Source organism: Chamaea fasciata, unplaced genomic scaffold (assembly GCF_029207755.1).
Source record: "Chamaea fasciata isolate MVZ Bird 193981 ecotype frontalis unplaced genomic scaffold, bChaFas1.0.hap1 SCAF_2, whole genome shotgun sequence".
In the NCBI taxonomy this organism is placed as follows: Eukaryota; Metazoa; Chordata; class Aves; order Passeriformes; family Sylviidae; genus Chamaea; species Chamaea fasciata.
This window is the reverse complement of record NW_027094087.1, coordinates 113,234,713-113,254,160: the sequence shown is the minus strand read 5'-3', so window position 1 is coordinate 113,254,160 and position 19,448 is coordinate 113,234,713. Positions and strand designations below refer to the sequence as shown.

Genomic DNA, 19,448 nt, shown 5'->3' with positions numbered 1-19,448 from the left:
ACAGGAGGGTGGTGTGGTTCTGCTGCCCCCAACCCCTGGGCCCAGCACAGGGAGGACGTGGAGCTGCTGCAGAGAGTCCAGAGGAGGAGGCTCCAGGATGAGCAGAGGGATGGAGCAGCTCTGCTGGAAGGAAAGGCTGGCACAGCTGGGATTGTTCAGCCTGGACAGGAGAAGCTTTGGGCTGAGCTCAGGGTGGCCTTGCAGGGCCTGAAGGAGCTGGGAAGAGAGAGACAATTTACAAGTAAAAAGGGGAATGGCTTCAAACTGACTGTAGGTTTAGGTTAGATTTTAGAAGAAATTCTTTACTGTGAGCTTAGTGAGGAACTGTGACAACTTGCCCAGAAATTTTATGGATGCCCCCTCATGCCTGGAAGTGTCCAAGGCTAGGTTGGACACTGGGGCTTGGAGCAGCCTGGAACAGTGGAAGGTTCCCTGCCTATGGCAGGGGTGGAACTGGATGGTCTTTAAGGTCCCTTCCAACCCAGGCCATTCCATGATTCTGTTAACTCCCCTAAAAAATGAGTCTTTCACTTCCTCAGCCTCAGGTAGATACAGAGGGGAAAGAATGGCCAACATCAACTCTTGGATTTTAACACTGGTGCTTGTGAGGAGTTACGTGTGGCCTCCACACCCCTGAGCATCCATATGTTTTCTCCAGCTGGCTGGTTGCTCTGTGGAGTCTGGGCAGATAAAATGACTCTTCCCATCACATAAAGATGATGCTCCACACGGATGTCAACATCCATGTGATTCCTGCCCGTTTTGGTCCTCTTCAATTAGGGGCTGTTCTGCCTCATTGGACAGGCTGGTGTAATAGCTTGGGATAAAGATTGTCACAGCTTGAAAAATCTTTGGAGCAGTGGGAGGTAATGATCCTGCCTGAGGCAAAATAGCCCTTCTGGCCTGTTCCGGGGCACTGTGATTCTGTCCCACACTCCATTGAATCTTTCTCCCAAACGCTGCAGTTTAGCCCCTGAAAAATGCAGTGGTTTTATGAGTCTATTCCATCTTTAGTCTGGTCCCATAATTCCTGTTGGATGTGAGCAGGTTGAGCAGGGGCAGAGGATGGCACCTGAGACATGAAATGCCAGTTAGAGGCTTCAGCCCGTGCAGTTTTTCATGCTGAATGGTTTTCCAGAATGTCATGAGCGATTTCTGTTTCATCTGGAATGGGAGATGGGAATTTCTGAGAATAAAGACTTGAGTCCCCTTTTCCACCCCACTAACCTCTTCCGTTCCCTGAGCAGTTTTGGGCAGGACTGGTCTGTTCAAGCTGTGTTCAAATGTCACAAAAGACTGCTTTACACTTTTAGCCCATATGGAATAAGCAATGTTTCCTTTTCCCAGCGTTGTCACAATTCATTTTACTTCATAGCTGAAAAGTAAATGAAAGAAATAGCTGGAGGCACATTTGTGAATAATTACATCTGCACCATAGTTCTTCAGAGTTCGATGAGGAGATTTATGTGTAAGATTTTATTGTTTTCCTTCAGCTTCATTATCCATCCAGTGTTTGCCGTGGATCACGAGGCGCTGTAGCAGATCATGGAGACAGCATTCTAGTGCTGTTTCATCTGGAAAGGGAATACACAGATCTTTTTTCAGTTGCAACAGTGCAAGATGATGGGAGACTTGGAAAGCAGCTCATTAGTTGCTGCTTCAGGCTCTCCTGCTGGGATGAGTGCTGCCTGTGGTGAGGGAAAACCTGCACCCTATAAATTGTCTGTGATTTCAGCCCTGCAGTGTAATGGTGCTGGTGTGTGGGGTGCCCCTTGTCAGCAAGCAGTTGATGTTGTGCTCCAAGGAGTTTGTCCCACCACTGGTCAGATTTGCCTCATTTGGCACCAGAGCCAGTCCATGTAAATGTGTGATTTTTGGAAAATTCATTGGGTAACAATCTTTTGTTGTGGCCAACAACATCGTTCACCTCCCCTGTTGGCAGTGATCAGAACCCAGCAGGGACATGCACTGACTGCCCTGGTTTATCAGGGTGTGCTCAGAAGAGTGGGAATCCAGCAAAGTATGAAAAAATCTTTCAGGGAAAGCCTTGGAATAGCTGAGTTTAGTGGGAAGGGTTAGGGGGATTTATTTATTTATTATGGTGCTAATGAAAGCAGATCCCCCCTCAGAAAGCAGAAAATGCAGGCCAGGGCTTATCAACCATCTCTGAATCCTGTGAAATCACAAGAAGCTCGTGAGTTTAAGTCTGTTGGCTACAGTTTTGTTTTCCCTAGTTTTCTTACAGGACTGGGTGTAGTCCAGAGATCCTCGGATTTTTATGTGGAAGGATCATCATGTAATTTAGAAGGGGATGATATCAACAAAACATTGTGTGTGACAGAGGGTGGGGAGGGAACCCTGGTCCACCTTTATTGCCACATAAAGGTAGCTTGGAAGAAGGTTTGTTATCAGAATGGTTGGCCCCCACCAGAAGGAATGAAAAAATCAAATCCAGTGGTAAAGCCTGTGCCAGTGCTTACCTGTGCTCTGGCCTGCTGAGAGCGAGAATTTTCTCGGTTTTCACACCATTTCCAAACTAATTATCCCTTCTGAAAGGAAAACCAGGAGTGGGAGATGGTGCATGAAAGAGGAGCATTTCTACAGGTTTGCTTTCAGCTCTCTGCAGATATTTAATGATTTGAGGACTCAAATCCAACAGCCTGCACGCTTGAGATACATGAACAACTACTGACAGGTAAAAGTTAGTGTGGCATGGATGGATATGGAGTAGGAAGGGTGAAAAAAGGCTTTTAGTCTTTTTATAAGTACCATGAGGTGATTTCTAGTCTGTGCAGGTCCTGGGCCCAGGCTGGGTTTTCATTGTAATTAATTGGTTAATTCTTAATTTGTTGAATCATAGAACGGTGTGGGTTGGAAGGGACTTTAAAGATCACCTGGTTCCAGCTCCCCTATCACAAGGGAGTTGGAACTCCTGCTCCTAACCAGTAAAACCATGTAGTTTTCAGGGTGTGATACTTTTTAAATCACAGGGCTACTTTTAGGAAAGCAGCTCAAGGTAAAAGCTAAAATTTTAATCCCTTAGACAAAGCTCAAGCTGGCACCCCACTGAATTTTCTCTTCCAGACTGACAGTCCATCTGTTAAAGTATCTCTGTTGTGACAGGTATCAATAGAAAATGGTGTGGGGAGAACTCCGAGAAAATCCACTCCCAAAATTTGGGAAATACCCAATCCAGCTCTTTTCAGTTTAACACAGAACTTAAACTCTTTAAGCAAATATGTCTGTGCAATTATATACATACATAGATGTATATTCTCTATGTATGCAAATGTGGATGGACCATACCTGTATAAAAAAGTGAAATATGGGCATTATTTTTATAATGTGACAAGAACTATCAGTAAAAAAGAGCATATCGTGGGTTTTTTTGTTGGCAGTTGGTTGTATTATTATAATACATTATTATTATAATATTAAGAAAATTATGCAGGTGTGTCTATTACATTACATATAGAGATTATGCACTTATTGTTTTATAATGTATATTATGAAGATACGCGTAATCATTTTATTTCCCTACCATCTGCTAATTATGAATTTCTTCATTATTCATTTAAATGTCTTGGCCCTTTTGAACTCTTCCAATATCTTAATTACAGGTTTAAGTAATGGCTGAAAACTTCTACCATTTCTCAGTGGTGATAGGAAAATAGAAATAGAGGAAGATCTTATATGGAGTTTTGGTTTTGATTTCAACAACAGTGGGTCAAAAATAAATAAAAGGAAGCCAAACCTTAAGACGTTGCAAATTATTGTATTACAGTTGATTTTAAGGCAGCAATGAGGATACACATCAAGCAAAGTTTTAAGTGTCCTGGAAATTCTAGAGACAAATTACACCAAATACTGCATTTTCTTAAGTCTTAACGTGAGATTGCTGAGTCATTGTTGCAAGTTAGGATAGTGCTAAAACTTCGCTGTAATAGGAAATGAGCTGTACAAGCCAGATTTCATCAAGAGGTACAAACCCATTGTGTCTATTCATCCACCCATCTGGTTTTCCCAACTGGCATTTCCAAAGGACAGTAATTAATACACTGAAAGGCTAAAATCGATGGATAGACTCCACCTTTACTGTTAGGTTTCCTTTAACCCATAAATACCAAACCAAAATCAGTTCCAATTTCTCCTTGGCTGTGTCACTTCCGACCTTCACGTCCCTTTCCCCACGGAAGATAAATTATAATTGTATTTCTGTACTTAGGGTGGTTGTATTGCTTGAATAGTTACACAAACCATGCAGATTCTCGGATTTAATGACATGATTCTGTGATTTAATGACATAAAGTTAATGGATTGATTCTCTTCCACAAAAATCTTTGTTTTGATAGCTTAGCTTTTCATTAGCCTGTATAATAAAACTTGGTGAGCTCTCAAGCTGTTCTTTTTATCCAGATTTTCTCTCTCTTCTTCCATTTGCATCTTTCTTCTTAAATGTTTTCTAAATAAAACAAAATACTAAGTGAACATTTCTCTTGCATTAGCATAGCTGCATTTATTTGGTTGTTGTAGTTAAAATAAAATCAATATGGAATACTGCAAAACCTTCCCTTCAAATATTTTCACAGTTTAGAGTGGTCCACAGAAAATGGACACAAAAACTGAGTTCTGGGTAAGAATGAGAAGTAAAGCCAAGAAAACTCATGCTAAAATTATGGAATGGCATCCCTGTTTTCTAGTGTGCAGGACAAAGACAATGGGGGATAAGTTTCTTTTCGTTTTAGTAATACATTGAAAGCGTTGCCTTCATTTGCATTAATGGTACTTGGGGATGAGCATCTTGGAGGTATTAATGTCAAGAATTAAAAACAAAGTGGTTCAAAATGGGTGAATTCCCCCAAGCAGAGCTTCCTGCAGACTCCTGGCATGACGTTGACTTCAGGCTGGCACACAACAGTTACATAAGTGAGTTTAACAAACAAGTTTATGGTGAAAAACTCGGTGCTGTGACGAGGTTAGTGGGGTGAACATGTGCTCGAACTAACTCAGTCCAGGCAGTTTGGGGTTATCTTTACAACTAGAGCAGGAATTTTCCCAGGGCTGCACTTTTAATTTGTAGGTGAGTGAAGGAAAATTCAGCAGAGTCAGCTGGGTTGTCTGTGTGGAGGCCGAATGCAGCTGAAGGGAAAGCTGGGAATAAAGGAAGGCAAAGAGCCAAGGATCGAGGATGAAAGACAAGAGCAGAGCCTGGAGAGAAGTGAGGGAAGCAGTGCAGTGGTGGAGAGATTGGACATAAATGATTCAAAGGGGAAGAGCTGTGTTGGAAGGGATGAGGCAGGAAATGAGTGGAAAGGATGGGAATTAGCCTTAGGAAGTATTATCTCTTCCTCTCATGTTGGAGGTGTGATAAGAACAGGGTGTTAATGCCTCTAACTTTAAAATATTTTAATCTGCCTTTTTGTTTTAGAGTGAACATAGAATAATTTAGGTTGGAAAAGATCTTTAAGTTCTCCCTGCCGGGTGGAACAGAACAGTCCCTCTGTTCCTCACCGTTGGCTCCATGGGCTGGGGGGAACTTACCCGGATGATGCCTTGGGAAGGCTGACCTGGAACAGAGACTGGACAGAGCCAAAGAATAAAGCAGATATTTACTGAAAGGCCTGTAAGGGTACACCTTGGGCAGTACAAAAGCCTGACCAGGGCTACACCCAAGGTGGGCCCAAAATGGTCACAAAATGGACAACGGGTCACGAGGTCTGACACTTTTATAAGTTTTGGTCCATTTGCATATTGAGGTTTAATTGTCCAGTTACAGCTTCAGGTTATGAAGTCCCATCCTTCTTGTTTTCTCTCTTCAGCCCACCCTTGCTTGTGCTTTTGGCCTGAAAGTTGTTCTTGTTGTCCTTGGTCTTCAGCAGGAGAAGGATTTGTTTTGTCCACCTACTCTGTGAAGAGAGCTTACTAGCACTTAATATGAAACTCAGAACTACACCCCTAGGCAGCACAGAATCTGAAAAACATGAAAGCTAAAACTTGAGGCATCACAGATGCTGCATGAGTGCTGAGCACCCTTTGGATGTTGCTCCTCAGTGCCCCGCTCCCCATAGGTTGTCAAAACTCCATCACTGGGAGGGGTTTGATGAAAATTGTCCCAGGCTTTTTCCCCTGAATCTGCTCCCCATTGCCATGGCTGTGTCTCTTGATGCCTTTTCCTTGGCCTTAAAATTGAGAGTCAGACACAGTTAAGGGACAAAGGGCTTTTACCTCAGTATTTAATAAGCACCTTTTGGAAGAAGGAGAAAGCAGCAGAATTTTCCACCTGTGCTGTTCAGTGATTACCCCTGTCTGAAACACCTGTTGATGTCTTTGTTCTGTTTCCTTTGAGCAGATGGGCAAAAGAAGGTCCAAGAGGAGTTTGACATAGACATGGACGCGCCAGAGACAGAGCGGGCGGCCGTGGCGATACAGTCCCAGTTCAGAAAATTCCAGAAGAAAAAAGCGGGGTCCCAGTCCTAGTAGCTACCTCACAGCGCAAAACAAAGTAACCCTGAGATGATTTATCAAGAAGATCAGAAATAACACAAAGATGCATGTACAGAAATTATCAATATTTAAAACCCCATTGGCAGATAACGACCCATGAGCTTGTGTGTGACTTCCATCCCAGATGTTTCACGCCCATTATCCTCTGTAACTCACCATTTTACTTGATGTTGTAATAAAAAGTTAGGGTGAAGTAATTAAAGTGTCTGCCTTCATCTGTCTTTCCATATTAATCCAGCAAGTGCAGCGTTACAAATGAGCCCAGCCCAGATGCCTGTTTCCCTCTCCACCTAAAGCTCGGAGTCATAACGGCACCGTATGTTGCAGGGATTTTTGCTGAGGGATGAGAGAGATGCATCTCAGCCCTGCTTCCCTCATTTGCGGAATTCCAGCTGCCAGCAAAATGTGAAAATAAAATGACTTTCTCGTAATGAGCTGAAAGTAAAAAAAAGAAAAAAAAAAAGTTGCAGACAGAAGCTGGCATGAGGGGTGTAGGAAGCAGGGAGCAGTTTATTTTTGTCTTGCAAGTGTGTCAATAAAGTGGTTTGAGTGGGGAAATTGTGCCTGTCCTTCCTTTTTGCATGATAATGTTCAGAGATCTTGGACCGCATTGACTGTTATGGAAAGAAAATAATAAACCAGACACAAAATACCTTTGGAAGTTTGGGATTTATTTTTGTCTGTAAAAATAGAAACTGACCATCTAAACTCTGTTTCTTGATGCAGTTCTTCAGCCTCTACATAATCAGCAACTGTTTCTGTGCCATCTCTCCATTTCCATTTTATTTTTAGTATTTGAGGAGTAAATCATAACAGGCTTCCTGTGTCTGTTTGCACTGTTCTTTATTCATCTTTGAGCCCCTTTATCACTATGTTAGCCCAGCTTTGGATCAGCAAAAAGCAACTACAACGGTGTGTCTGAAATTGGGAAGGGAGTTGTGACAGCCTGCCAGCCTTTCACTCTTTCAGGGGGACAGATCCAGCTGTCATTCCCAGCTCTGCCCAGGGGGATTCTTTTCTTCCTCTCCCACCTTCCACGGGAGTGTTTGATCACCTGGGTAAGGGACAATTGTATCATTAGCCACCTTTAAACAGAAAGCCAGAACAGGGGGCAGGAGTCAAGGGAAAGGGGGAGATTTGTGCCCTTTCCACAGGAGCCCGTCAGGGCAGCAATGCTGGAGTGGTGCAGAGCTGTGGGATTACAAAGGAAAAGGAAAAAACCTTCTGTAGGTTAAGGCACTTGTGATGCTGGGCATCATTTCAGTGGTGGTGCCAAGAGCTCTGGCCCCGTGCTGGTTACAGGGAGCCCTCAGAGATGCTGAGGAGGAGAAATCCTGTGGGCAGTGCACAAAACGTGTGCAAACATGACTTGTGAGGTGCTTGAGACTGGGTGGGAAGGCACAGAGGTTTTTTGAACTCGTTTTTGGAGGGAAACACCTAAATGCTGCCCAGATCCTGCCTGTGGCACCTCTGTCTGTGTCAGGTCCTGGCCCTAGGCATGACTTTCCCACTCATCACCTGCAAAGTCAGCATCCTCCAAGCTGCACCTCAGTGCTTTCATTATTTTTTTTGATCAGCACTCTTCCTCTGCATTTAAGGATTGCACAAATAAACCTCAAATACCAGTGTTGCTGTGCTCAAAGTGTGGTTTGTGGAGGCCCCAGTTCCCCTACTTGTCTTTCACAGCAACTGCTCACCATTTAATAATAGCCTAAGCACAATAATCTAAAAATTGTAATGGCTTTGGATTGTCTTGGTGCCATTTTGTTTAGATGAACATATATTTGTAATAAAAGACCGCATTTGTGTTCTGCATTATGTCATTTAAAACAGCACGAGCTCTGTAATGGCTACTTAATTGAATAAAAGCTATGGGTAAGCATTAGGCTTTTATATTTGATCTGACATTCCTTGGACTTAAATTTCCTACACAACAGGAATAATCATATGGTTGGGACACAGAAAAAAATGATTGTATTATTGAAGCACAGCAACGGGGGCTGTTAGTAAATGAATTATGGCTCTTTCAGTAGCAAGGCTTTTCTTCAATGTGCAGTTCAGAGTGCATCTTACAGACACAGCCCTAATGTACACTGAAACATAATGAGGAAACAGTGATCTGGCATGAAATTAGGAATAATCATGGTTGCCCCTGTCAGACAATTTCCTTTTTAGGTAAATGTGTTTGCACACAAATTCAGTTCATGTTCCAGGAGTGCTTTCTTGCTCCTGAGTCTTGATCTTCATTTATCCTTTGCCCATATCCAAGGTGACAGCTGTTAATTTCTTTTCTTACCACAAACTCATGCTTTTCAAAGACCTACCTGGGTTTGGCTGAGGCAAGAAAATGAGTTGGATTCAACCAGGGTGGGTGAAGGAGGACAGTTAAATATTCCAGGGATAATGTGGGTTAACTTCCAGACACTCACTGAGCTCCGCCTAACTGAGTAACGCAGTAATGGAAAGAAAGATTTAAAAGAAAGATTTAAATTAGGGGGATGTCTGTACTGATAAACCCAAAGTTCCCATAGGTAACATGGAAGGATATTCAGAGCAGTAGATTTTGCAGGAAACAAGGTTATGGCTCCCACCACACTCTCCCCAGACACATCCATGCTGCCTCTGCTCCAAATTGCTGCCAGATTATCCCAAAAGAGAATAACCTACAGCTGAGTGATCAGAACAATTGCCTGAACCTTTGAAATCCTTAGTCCACATTGTTGCCTGGACCATAAAATAACCTGTGGAAGTAAACACAGAGGAGAATAATTGAAGGAACCAAAAGCCATCAAAAAACCAGGAATGCCCATGGGAGGAAAACAGCAAAGAATGTGGAGTCCAACAAGTTAAAGACAGAAAAGCAAGCCACAGCCAAACCTGTGGGGGAAGTGGGGAAGTGGAGGTTTTACAGAAAGTAGAAATGAGTCTTGGATTAATGCCCGGAGCCGAGGCTCCTACAACTCAGTCAGAGTTTGGAGCAACCTGGCAAAATCACAGAATCATAGAATCAAGCCATGGAATGGGTTGGGTTGGAAGGGTTTTTTAAAAATAATCTCTTTCTGACCTCCTCTTCCATAGGAAGAGAACATCCACTATCCCAGGCTGCTCCAAGCCCCAGTGTCCAACCTGGCCTTGGACACTGCCAGGGATCCAGGGGCAGCCACAGCTTCCCTAGGCACCCTGTGCCAGGGCCTCCCCAACCTCACAGAGAGGAATTCCTTGCCAATATCCCATCTGAACTGACTCTCTTAGTATCAACAAATTAATACCAACAAATCACCAGGACTGCACCAGGTTCACCCATGGCTGGTGGAGGAGCTCAGATGAGCATCTGCCTTGTTCAAACCATTCCTCCCACTGGCTTCAGCTCCAGGGAAAATCAATTACATACTCTAGGAATGTTATTTAGAAAGGGCTCTAGCAGAATTCAGAGATTTCCAAAGAGCAGTTTCATTAGGAGTCTTGAGAGAGAAGCAATGATACCATGTGATACAGCCATGATACGTCATCACCACATGGCAGCCGTGATTCCCAAACCTGCTGCTGGTGGAGATGACAGGTGGAAAATGGTAACTCAGGGGCACCTGGATTTTCCAGAAGTTTTAACAGGACTGCCTTGAGTACCTCTTAGAGGAGCTGAGGTGTGAGAACAGAGGGTCCCACAGGTCCCACACAAACAAGGAAGGTGACAGTTTGTTATACAGGCTCCCCAGGGCAGTGGTCATGGCCCCAAGGCTGCCAGAACTCAAGGAGTGTTTGGACAATGCTCTCAGGTACAGGGTGGGATTTTGGGATGTCTGTGCAGGGCCAGGAGTTGGACTTTGATGATCCCTGTGGGTCCCTTCCCACTGAAGATATTTCATGACTTTATAATTATTTTTTTCAGTATTGGCTCTATGCAAGTGTTCAAAGACTGATGGGGAAAAAAGCAGAGTGTACTATCAATATGATGAAATTAATATTTAGACATCTATCTCCTGGAAGCATTTAAATGCAAATATCCTTCTCAATCTGAAAACAGCAGAAATCCCTTGTATTGGTTTATATGATCAAGACAATCTTCAGAGTGGAAAGATCCAGGAACTTCCCCTCAAAAGAGAAGCTATGCCATTTCTAATCCATTAAAGTCTAGTCACGAACAGGTTATTTAGCTCAATTCTTAAATTAAGGCAGTGCATTTTTTTTCTGGGGTTGTGGTTTTTCTTTTTTTTTTTTTTTTTTTTTTTTTTTTTTTTTTTTTTCTTTTTTTTTTTTTTTTTTTTTAATCCCTAAACTCTCCCTGACAGATGGTCTCCTGCCTTTTAGTATCTCTAGTGATGGTAAGGCTAAAACCTTCCTTGGCAGCTTGTTCCCGTGGCTGAACTTTTCTTAAAGCTATAAAGGTTGGTTTGTACTTAAAACCTAAATCCTCCCTCCTGCCATTTAGATTAATTTGTTCCAGTCCAGCTATACCCAGTTTCCCTAATCTTATCTTGTAGGTCTCCTTTTCAACCCTTTTCGTTATTTTTTGTTATTCTCCTTTGAACTCTGCCGATTTATCTGTGTGCCTGGAATGAAATGCAGCCATCCAGATGAAATGTACCCAGTGCCAGGCACAGCAGCATAATTATCTCCACTATTTTACAAGTGACGAGCCCCTCACCACAAATTTACACGGCTTTTGGCATTTTTTTGTGACAGCATTATGCTGCTGGCTTGTAGTCAGAACATCATTTCCCAAGAATATGGAGCTGCTCTGTGATCTCTCTGGCTGATCAGGATTTCACCCTTTTTTTTTCTTTTTTTTTTTTTTTCTTTTTTTTTTTTCCCCTGCAAAAGACTACTCTGGATGTAAAACATCTCTCTCTTTTTTTTTTTTTTTTTTAATTTTACAATCCCCCTGCACCTCTGCAGTACTAGGATGACACAGAAATCTGGGTAAATGTCTTTATCTGTAGCACTTTTTCCTTCAAATAAGGCAGGAATTGTAATAGTTTCATTTTTTTTTTTTTTGTGCTTTTCCATTTTCTGTTCCTAAATAATTAGAGTCAGGTGCAGAGGCTTCAATGATCTCTAAATCAACCTTTTTTGGAAACTCAGAAAAGGTTTCAATGACTTCCTATTTTATTCTGAAAAGTTAACTTGCCTTTACTGGTGATGACTAATTATTTGATAAGAAAAGTCTTCATATCCACAGCTAAAAATAGCTCTCGAAATAAGCCTGAGGACTCTTGTCCCTTCTCAGTACGTTGTGGTTTAATGATCTTTTCACAAAGGCCAAACTGATACCATTACTCATATTCAGTGGTGGTTTCCAGCACGAATATTCCTGCAGAAATCTTCGGGACTAATGTGGCACAGGGAGGGGGTGTGAGCACATGATCTGTTGGCCTCATCAAGTACACAAAGTACAGTGACTTTCTGTGCTTGGTTTGCAGATCTTGGCAAAATTATATCCCTGTGTTCCTTGAGCCATTGTAATTTCTTGTTGGGAGCCAAAGCTGTATTTAATAGAGTGAATTATTGGGGAAAAAAAATGTATATAACCAGCAGATTATGGCAATGATTAATAACAGAAATAACAATTACTACAGCAAGGGGAAAACTGACAGGTTTCCAGAAGAATGGCATCACAAGAGCAGCTGGTGACAGGACAAGGGCGAAGTGGCTTCAAGCTGAAAGGCAGTGGGTTTGGATTGGATATTAGGAAAAAATTCGTCCCTGTGAGGGTGGGCAGGCCCTGGCACAGGGTGCCCAGAGAAGCTGTGGCTGCCCCTGAATCCCTGGCAGTGTCCAAGGCCAGGTTGGACACTGGGGCTCGGAGCAGCCTGGGACAGTGGAAGGTGTCCCTTCCCATGGCAGAGGGTGGAATTACATGATCTGTAAGAACCCTTCCAACCCAAACCATCCCATGACTCCAGGATCTCCCCAAAATACGTTTAGTTCAGGTCGTACACACAAGCCACAGTGACACTTTTCTTTGTGTGGCATGGGCAGAGCTGTCACCCTCCTCCTGCTGTGACCAAACCCAGCCGTAGTGGCAGCAAATTGTCTCCCCTGGCACCAGGGACATTTCTGGCCACGTCCCTGCTCTGCTGTGCCCCTGCCCAGGGCTGGCACCATCCCACTTTCCCCACCTCTGCACAGGGAATGCAGTGTCTGCTCCCCACTCTAAGATCACATGGGGATATAGCAGTGCCCTTTAGGCACTCTTCTGTTTGTGTCAAATCTCCCATTATCAGGTGTTTTGACGAAACTCAGGTCGGTCCTGACAGCCTTGAGGTGGAGCCTTTTAGGGGCTGATGGGGGCACACACCTGCCTGCCTGCCTGCCTGCCTGGGTAACCTGAACAGGCAAATCTCATTGCCAAAATACCAGCCAAAAAAAGGCTGAAATAGGCATCAGCATTACAGCTTTGAGCTGATCAGCCTCGGGGCTGTGGAGTCACCACCCTGCCCTAAATCCCAGAGCAGCCCCAGCAGTGGGTACCACTTTGTCAGGGCAGAGGATGGAGCGGTGGGAGATGGCAGCAGAGCCTGGGAGCAGGGAAGGGGATTTCGGCAGTGGAAAGGGAAGGGTTTTGGAAAAGGTGAAGGGGGCAGGTGTAATAACAGCGCTTTCAGGGGGAGGCTCAGGGTGTGGGCAGAGAACGCTGGCAGGGAGGGTGGGCGGAGCGGGGAAGGTGGCAGGGATGGGAGGTAGGTGATTGCCTGGTGCCGAGGAGCTGCAGCTCTTCATTTCCCACTCACTCTCGTGCTGATGGGGTGGATTCCTTCAGAGATTTCCCCTTCAGTTATGTAAAAACAGCGGCGTTGCCTCCAGGGACACCTGGGCAGCAGTGCTGAGGTATCGCAGAGCGCCCAGGTTATGCAAGGCGGCAGCTGAGGATCACAGCTGTGCCGTGGAAATTCTGGCAGAGTTAAAAATAAAAGCCTCAGTGTTTGATCAGTCAGCCTGTAGTTTGCCCTCTAGACTTCCCCCTGACATATGGTGCCTACAGCCTCTGGAGAGCACCCAAACCTCTTCTTGCATCCAGGGCTTAAAAAGTGAATTGGGAGACATCATCTGTGGAGAAATTAAAATCATTGTTCGCGGGGAAAGCAATTTTTTTCCAGTAGAGTTCTTGTGCCATCAATGTTCCCCTGTTCACAAAGGCCTTTTCTTTACAAAGGATTAGCCAAGACAATCAATTGTTTTTATCTGGTAAATGAAAATGAATAAAATGCAATTTGGATGTAAGTAAACAGAAAAGTCATTTTCCACTCAGCATTAGCTCACATCTCAATGGACATTAGCCCTGGGTTTATTGAAAGACAGGTTATTGCCTGGGACATTGGGATTTTAGTGGAATGGAACACAAACTCCAGTTTATTGACATCTGCTGCATAGCAAAAAGATGGATGATTAGCTCCTCTATTTCTGCTCCTTTTCAGAACTGCTGTGTGGATGCCCGCAAGGGGAAAGCTTGGATTATGCATCATATTCTTCATGCTTTTATACAGAAGAAGTTAATGGTCCTTTCATAGAAGCACTTTCCATTAATACAAGTTTTCTTGGCATCAGAGAGTTACCTGCTTTTGCTTCATTCTCACAGATGCACATGACTTAGTGCCTGTCATCTGAATTAAAAGTCCATTATCTTGATTCTGTGCTGCACATTGAAATTGTAATCCTGCATGCTTTGTTGTCAATAGTATTTCTATTTCAATAATAGAAATTTTCAATAGTATTTTTATTTCAGAGCTGCCAAAGCTTCAAGGACTAGCAACAAAGCAAGAAGTAAAAGTAAAAAGAATAAAGGAAATCCTGAAAGTTATCCAGTGAGGAGGGGAAATTCTCTCAATGACTCTTTTTTTTTTTTTTTTTTTTTTTTTTTTTTTTTTTTTTTTTTTGCCTGCATAGAAACAGATAATTCTCCTTTGAGGAAACAAACCCCCAAATGGTAAACATCCCTTTTTCATCTGCACAGCATTCCCTTCAGTGCCAGTGCACAGTCAGAGCTCAGGCTCACATGCACAGCAGCGATGAGCAGCTGCTTCCCTGGGTGCACGAGCATGACATAAACCTTGTTCCTGCCCTTGATTTTTGATTTTCCTCAGGTGCCACCTCACTGCAAGGCTGCAGCACGAGGGAGGATGTGCTCCAGAAAGGTGAGATACAACTCCTGGAGCTGCTTCCTCGCTCCTGGTGTTGAAAGTTATCACCTCAGAATTTATCAACCCGTGGCTGAAAGTCCACTGGAGCTCATCTTCCCTTTCTGGGGAGGGCAGGAGGCCTCAAGATGTGCCAGGGCAGGTTCAGGCTGGGCATGAGGAAGAATTTCCTCTGAAATTCAGGTCTTCCAACTGAAGGGATTGTTAAACATTGGGACAGATGTTCAGGGTGGCAGTGGAGTCCCCATCCCTGGAGGTGTCCAAGGACGTGGCACGCAGTGCTCTGGGCTGGTGACAGGGTGGGGATGGGTCACAGGTGGGACTCAGTCTTGGGGATGTCTTCCAGCATGGATTATTCTGGGATTCTGTGACTCTGCAGGCACAGGGGGGCAGCCCTTGGGCTGCTTTGGTGAGCTTGGTTGTCTTCCCACCCAGCCAGACCTGAGTGAAATTGCAATACATGATACAAAACAGGTTCAGTGCTGAAAGAGTTTTTAAAAATTAGTCTATACGTATTAGTCGTCATAATTGTGCTGATAATGATGCCTTGTTTGCTCCAATGCATTCAACAAATGATTGATAAAGCAATTAAGAGGGCCTTCAGGGCTCAAAGAGAAGGGGGAGATGTTGAAGTATGAATCCCCCTGGGCCAAATCCATACAGGCCCAGGAGTGCCCAGAAATGTGAGGACTGTATTAGAACCTTCAGAGAAGATACTTAAATCCACGGACATGAGGTACAAATGCGAGTTTAAACAGAGGATTTTAAGTGTCTGTATTAGCTAGTAAGAGAAGCCCTAAGACCTAGTTTAAAATTCAGTAGCTTTGCCTTTTGCAAAGATAGATAAACTCTAGTTACAATGAAAATAATGTAGCCTTGCTAAAACATTCCTAGATTTATTAGCCTTGCTAAAACCCTCTGTAGGAGAAGGGAATACAGGTGACCTCATCCCTGATGAGTAACAGCTGTGTTAATTACCCAATACAGCCTGGCCCCCCATGAGTCACAGCCATAGCCAATGAAGATAAGTGTGATAAAAGGGAGTGGGTTAGCTGGTGATGGGGGTCATGGAGGAAGAATCTTGAGGAGAATCATGAAGAAGGAGAAGAAGAATCCTGGGGAGAGGGACTCACTGCTGTGAGGTCAGTCTGGATCTGCAGTTAGTGCCTGTTGTTGGAACCTGAAGCCACAGTCTAGCTGGGTAAAAGCCTGCAGTCAGTCTGCAAACTGGTATCTGCAGCCATAGTTTGGCAGGAAATAACCAGCAGTCAGAGGCTGCAAAGGAAACCTGCAGTAGGAACTTGCTGCAGCCAGAGTCAGTGAGTGGTTGGAGTCAGGATGGCTGAGCTGTAAGGAATAAACCAGGACCCTTTTTATGCTGTGATAAACAAGAAGTCTGTGTCTCAGCTCATTTCTACCCTCTAACAAGAGGGTTGCTTCACGAACCCTGTGTGTGTGTGGAAGCCACTGCTTCATCCCGAAGGATAATTCATCAGAAAACCTTGAAGGACATCCCCACCTGCTTTCCACTTCTGGAGTGTCCTTCTCCCTCTCTGCCCTGGAAAGAGCTGACAATAAGCAGGTGATGGATCTGTACTTGCAAAATGCCGCTGAAAAATGTTTTGCAGCTCAGGAATACAAAACCACATGGCTGAGGAGGACTTGTGCACACAGAAAAAATGGTTTCTCAGCTCTTCCAGGCTTTCAGGGCATGCCTTAGTTATCATGGCATGAGCAGGCATGCACTTGGATTGCGTGTTCTTTGTCCTAGCAATGGAATTTCACTCTTGATTTTCCTGCTGCTTCCTGCTAAAGCACTCCCAGCTGAAAAGCTTTTCTCCTGATACACTACGTAAGGCTTGACTGGGTTGCTGGAGTCAACATTAGTATTTTTAGACAATGGTCCACGGCCTCTGATGCAAATCAACTTTAAAAGGTTACTTTTGTTTGTGTGCTTTAGGCTCTTCTGTTCCCTCCTGTAACTCCCTTTTCCTGTGCTCTGTCAGCAGCGATATTCTTTAGGTGAGATGATTAGTCAAGGCCACTTAATTTCTTTTGCCTGTCTTTTTGCTGACATAAAACCTGTTGATTCCCACTGAAAAAAACCCATCTGATCTATTTGCTGTTAGGAACTTCTATATTTGTGAGCCTAGGAGTTAAGTATTGTTATAAAATCTACTTTCCAATCTGATAATTTCTTAAAAAAAACCAAAAACCATTCATTTTTGTTTCCCCCTTAAAATATCAGTCAAATTAAAACAAAAGCATGACTTGCCCAGCTTATGTAAAGCTGGATTGCACTTCAGACAGTATTTTTGTGCATTATTAAGTTTACTGAAGTCTCAGGGGATGAAATTTGCAAAAGCAAGTACCATTTAAAGTCATTGGCACTCGTGCACTTTAATCCCCTGGGTGCTTTTGCAAATCTTTCACAGACTGTGTAAATGTGCCATATTCAACTGCAGCAAGTCCGTGATGGATGAGGCTTCTGCCAAGCAGGGAGATTTAGCAGAGCCTCTCTTCTTCGTGCATTTCACTGTTATTAACAAGCTCTCACCTAGAGCGAAATAAATCCGACTTAATTTGCACCAGCTTCCAGTTATTAGCCATCCATTTGTAAATATAGCTGCAGTGACATCTGATTGTTTTTTGATGTGTCTGTTGCATCAGAAACAAAGCCAAACAAATTCTGTCTGGTTACATATCAGCATCTATTATCTGCTGTGCAGGAATTGCCTGCAGAGAGAGTCTGGAGGAACAGAACTTTTTCTTGGTGCTGAAATTCCCTTTTTTGGACAGCAAACCAAGCTGACCCACTGCTTATTTAGGTCCTTCCTCAGGCTTTAGTCTGGCTTCCAACCCTTGAAAGTGTCCAGCCTCCTTCTGCAGCAAAATCACCTCAGTTTGGTGAGATAGAGAGGAGTTTATCCCATTTCCAGATGGAGCTGATCCCATCCACTTCTCCTTCCTTAGTTACATCGAGCATCCACATTCACAGCAGCAGGGTTTATGTTAGCAATGCTCATATGATACCAGCGGTAAATAGTTAATAGGCTGGAAGGTCACAGTTAATGGAGACCTGGAAGCACATCCAATAAATCCCTCAACGACACGGGCCGGGTGTTGGAGGTGGACTCCTTGCAAGGCAGTTTTCACCAAAGTTGGGAAAAAATGGGGAATTAGTAAATGGTGCTGAAGACATCACTTTTAATGAGGATGTGAGGCTGTATTATATAACCCAGGGTATTTATGACTTCATGGCAATTTAGGGATTTTCATTCTGCAGTCAAAAATTGGTTGGGAATCATAACTGAGAAATTGACATTTTTACAGGATCCTTCTTCCTCTAATCTGAAAAGAAAGAAAAAGAGCTTGTTGCTACAGCCTGACACTGACACAGCCTGATCACTTCTCTGATTAACTAAGGCCAAATATTTCAGAGAAATCTGTTTCTCGCCTACATACAGTCAACCAAGTTAATTGATCAAAGAGAGATTTCTCTCTAAATACCCTATTCAGCAGAATAACTGTGTTATTCTCCCACTTCGTGTAACATGAGAGATTCTGGATTCAGCTGAAGTTTTAGAAGAATGCAATGTACCTCTGCTACCTTACCTTGGTAAGAGCTGCTAAAATAAGAAGCAAGTTGCAGCCTCTGAGGTTAAAAGCTCTTTTTTTTTTTTTTTCCTTTTGTTGGTGGATTTTTCTATTTTTCTGTTTACTAGAGTAGTTTCAAGAGCCATGTAATTTCTCCTGGAAAAACATGAGAAACCACATCTTTAAACTTTGTTGAGATGTTGATGGAAATTGGCCAGTTTTGTTCTTCATTAACAAAAGAATTGAAGTAGCTGGGATTTTTTCTGGGCACTGGGCTGTGCCCCTTGTCTTTTGTCTCGGAACTGTGCACTTGGTAAAGCCAGAGTGAGGAGAAAAACAGGGGTAATACCTTTCCTTAGCTGTGGTATTTAACTACAGACCTGGCAGGATTATCTAGTTAAGCTCATTAACTGAACTGTCAGTCAAAGCACAGGTTGTTTTCAGCTCTTTTTTTCTGGACAATCAATCAATTAAAGATCTCACCAGCTCTGAGATATGAAGGTGTGAGGGTTTTGGCCAGGGAATCCAACTGTTGTGTTTAGCTCCAGATATTGCCCATTTGGGCACAAATACATGGACATTTAAAGAATCCTGGGAGATAAAAGCATTTTGATTTGGTATTTTGATTCAGCTCAAGTTTTAGGGACACTAAGAGAACTTCTGCCTTTCTTGGATGAAAAATAGGGATCTGGTGGAATATGTTTCCCTTAGCCTCTCAAGATGACCTTTTTTCCTGAATTCTCCTGTGGCACTGACATCTAAAAGTCAGTTATTAGAACTTAACTTTCTTGTCTAAGATATTATGTAAGTTCAGTGTGGCTGTGATGTGTATTTGTATTTCATAACCATTTCTTGAAACTTCTTTGCATGTGTGAGCGAAGCCTAAGCCTTAAGGGATTTAATATTTAGCATATTTCTGCAATCTGGCAAGGTCATCTTTCTGCTGATATATTTGAGTTAGGAATTTACACAGTAAATGCCATAACTATTAAGTGTGAGAGAAAGCCACAGTCCTGAAAAATTAAGACGTTTGAAAATAGAACCTGACCTTCTCCAATACATGATTCCTGATGCCCTCCCCACACCCTTTGCTTAATATTTCAGTTCCCATCACACATGGTACAAACAAACATAAATCAATCAGGAGTTTTCCCCCGTCTGCAGACGTCAACAGTTTTCAAAGTGACCTTTTTCCTTCCTTCCAAAACTACTTCG

The 19,448-nt window shown here is 43.2% G+C and overlaps 1 protein-coding gene across 1 annotated transcript in view; it reads left to right on the top strand.

Annotated features, from left to right (window-relative positions):
- PCP4 (Purkinje cell protein 4) overlaps nucleotides 1-7,157 on the top strand; it is a 48,633-nt gene extending 41,476 nt beyond the window's left edge. Inside the window, exon 3 of the mRNA XM_066177141.1 lies at nucleotides 6,350-7,157. Coding sequence (XP_066033238.1) covers nucleotides 6,350-6,477 — 128 coding nt within the window. The 3' untranslated portion in view covers nucleotides 6,478-7,157. The remainder of the gene's footprint in view (nucleotides 1-6,349) is intronic.
- Nucleotides 7,158-19,448: the final 12,291 nt, after the last annotated feature.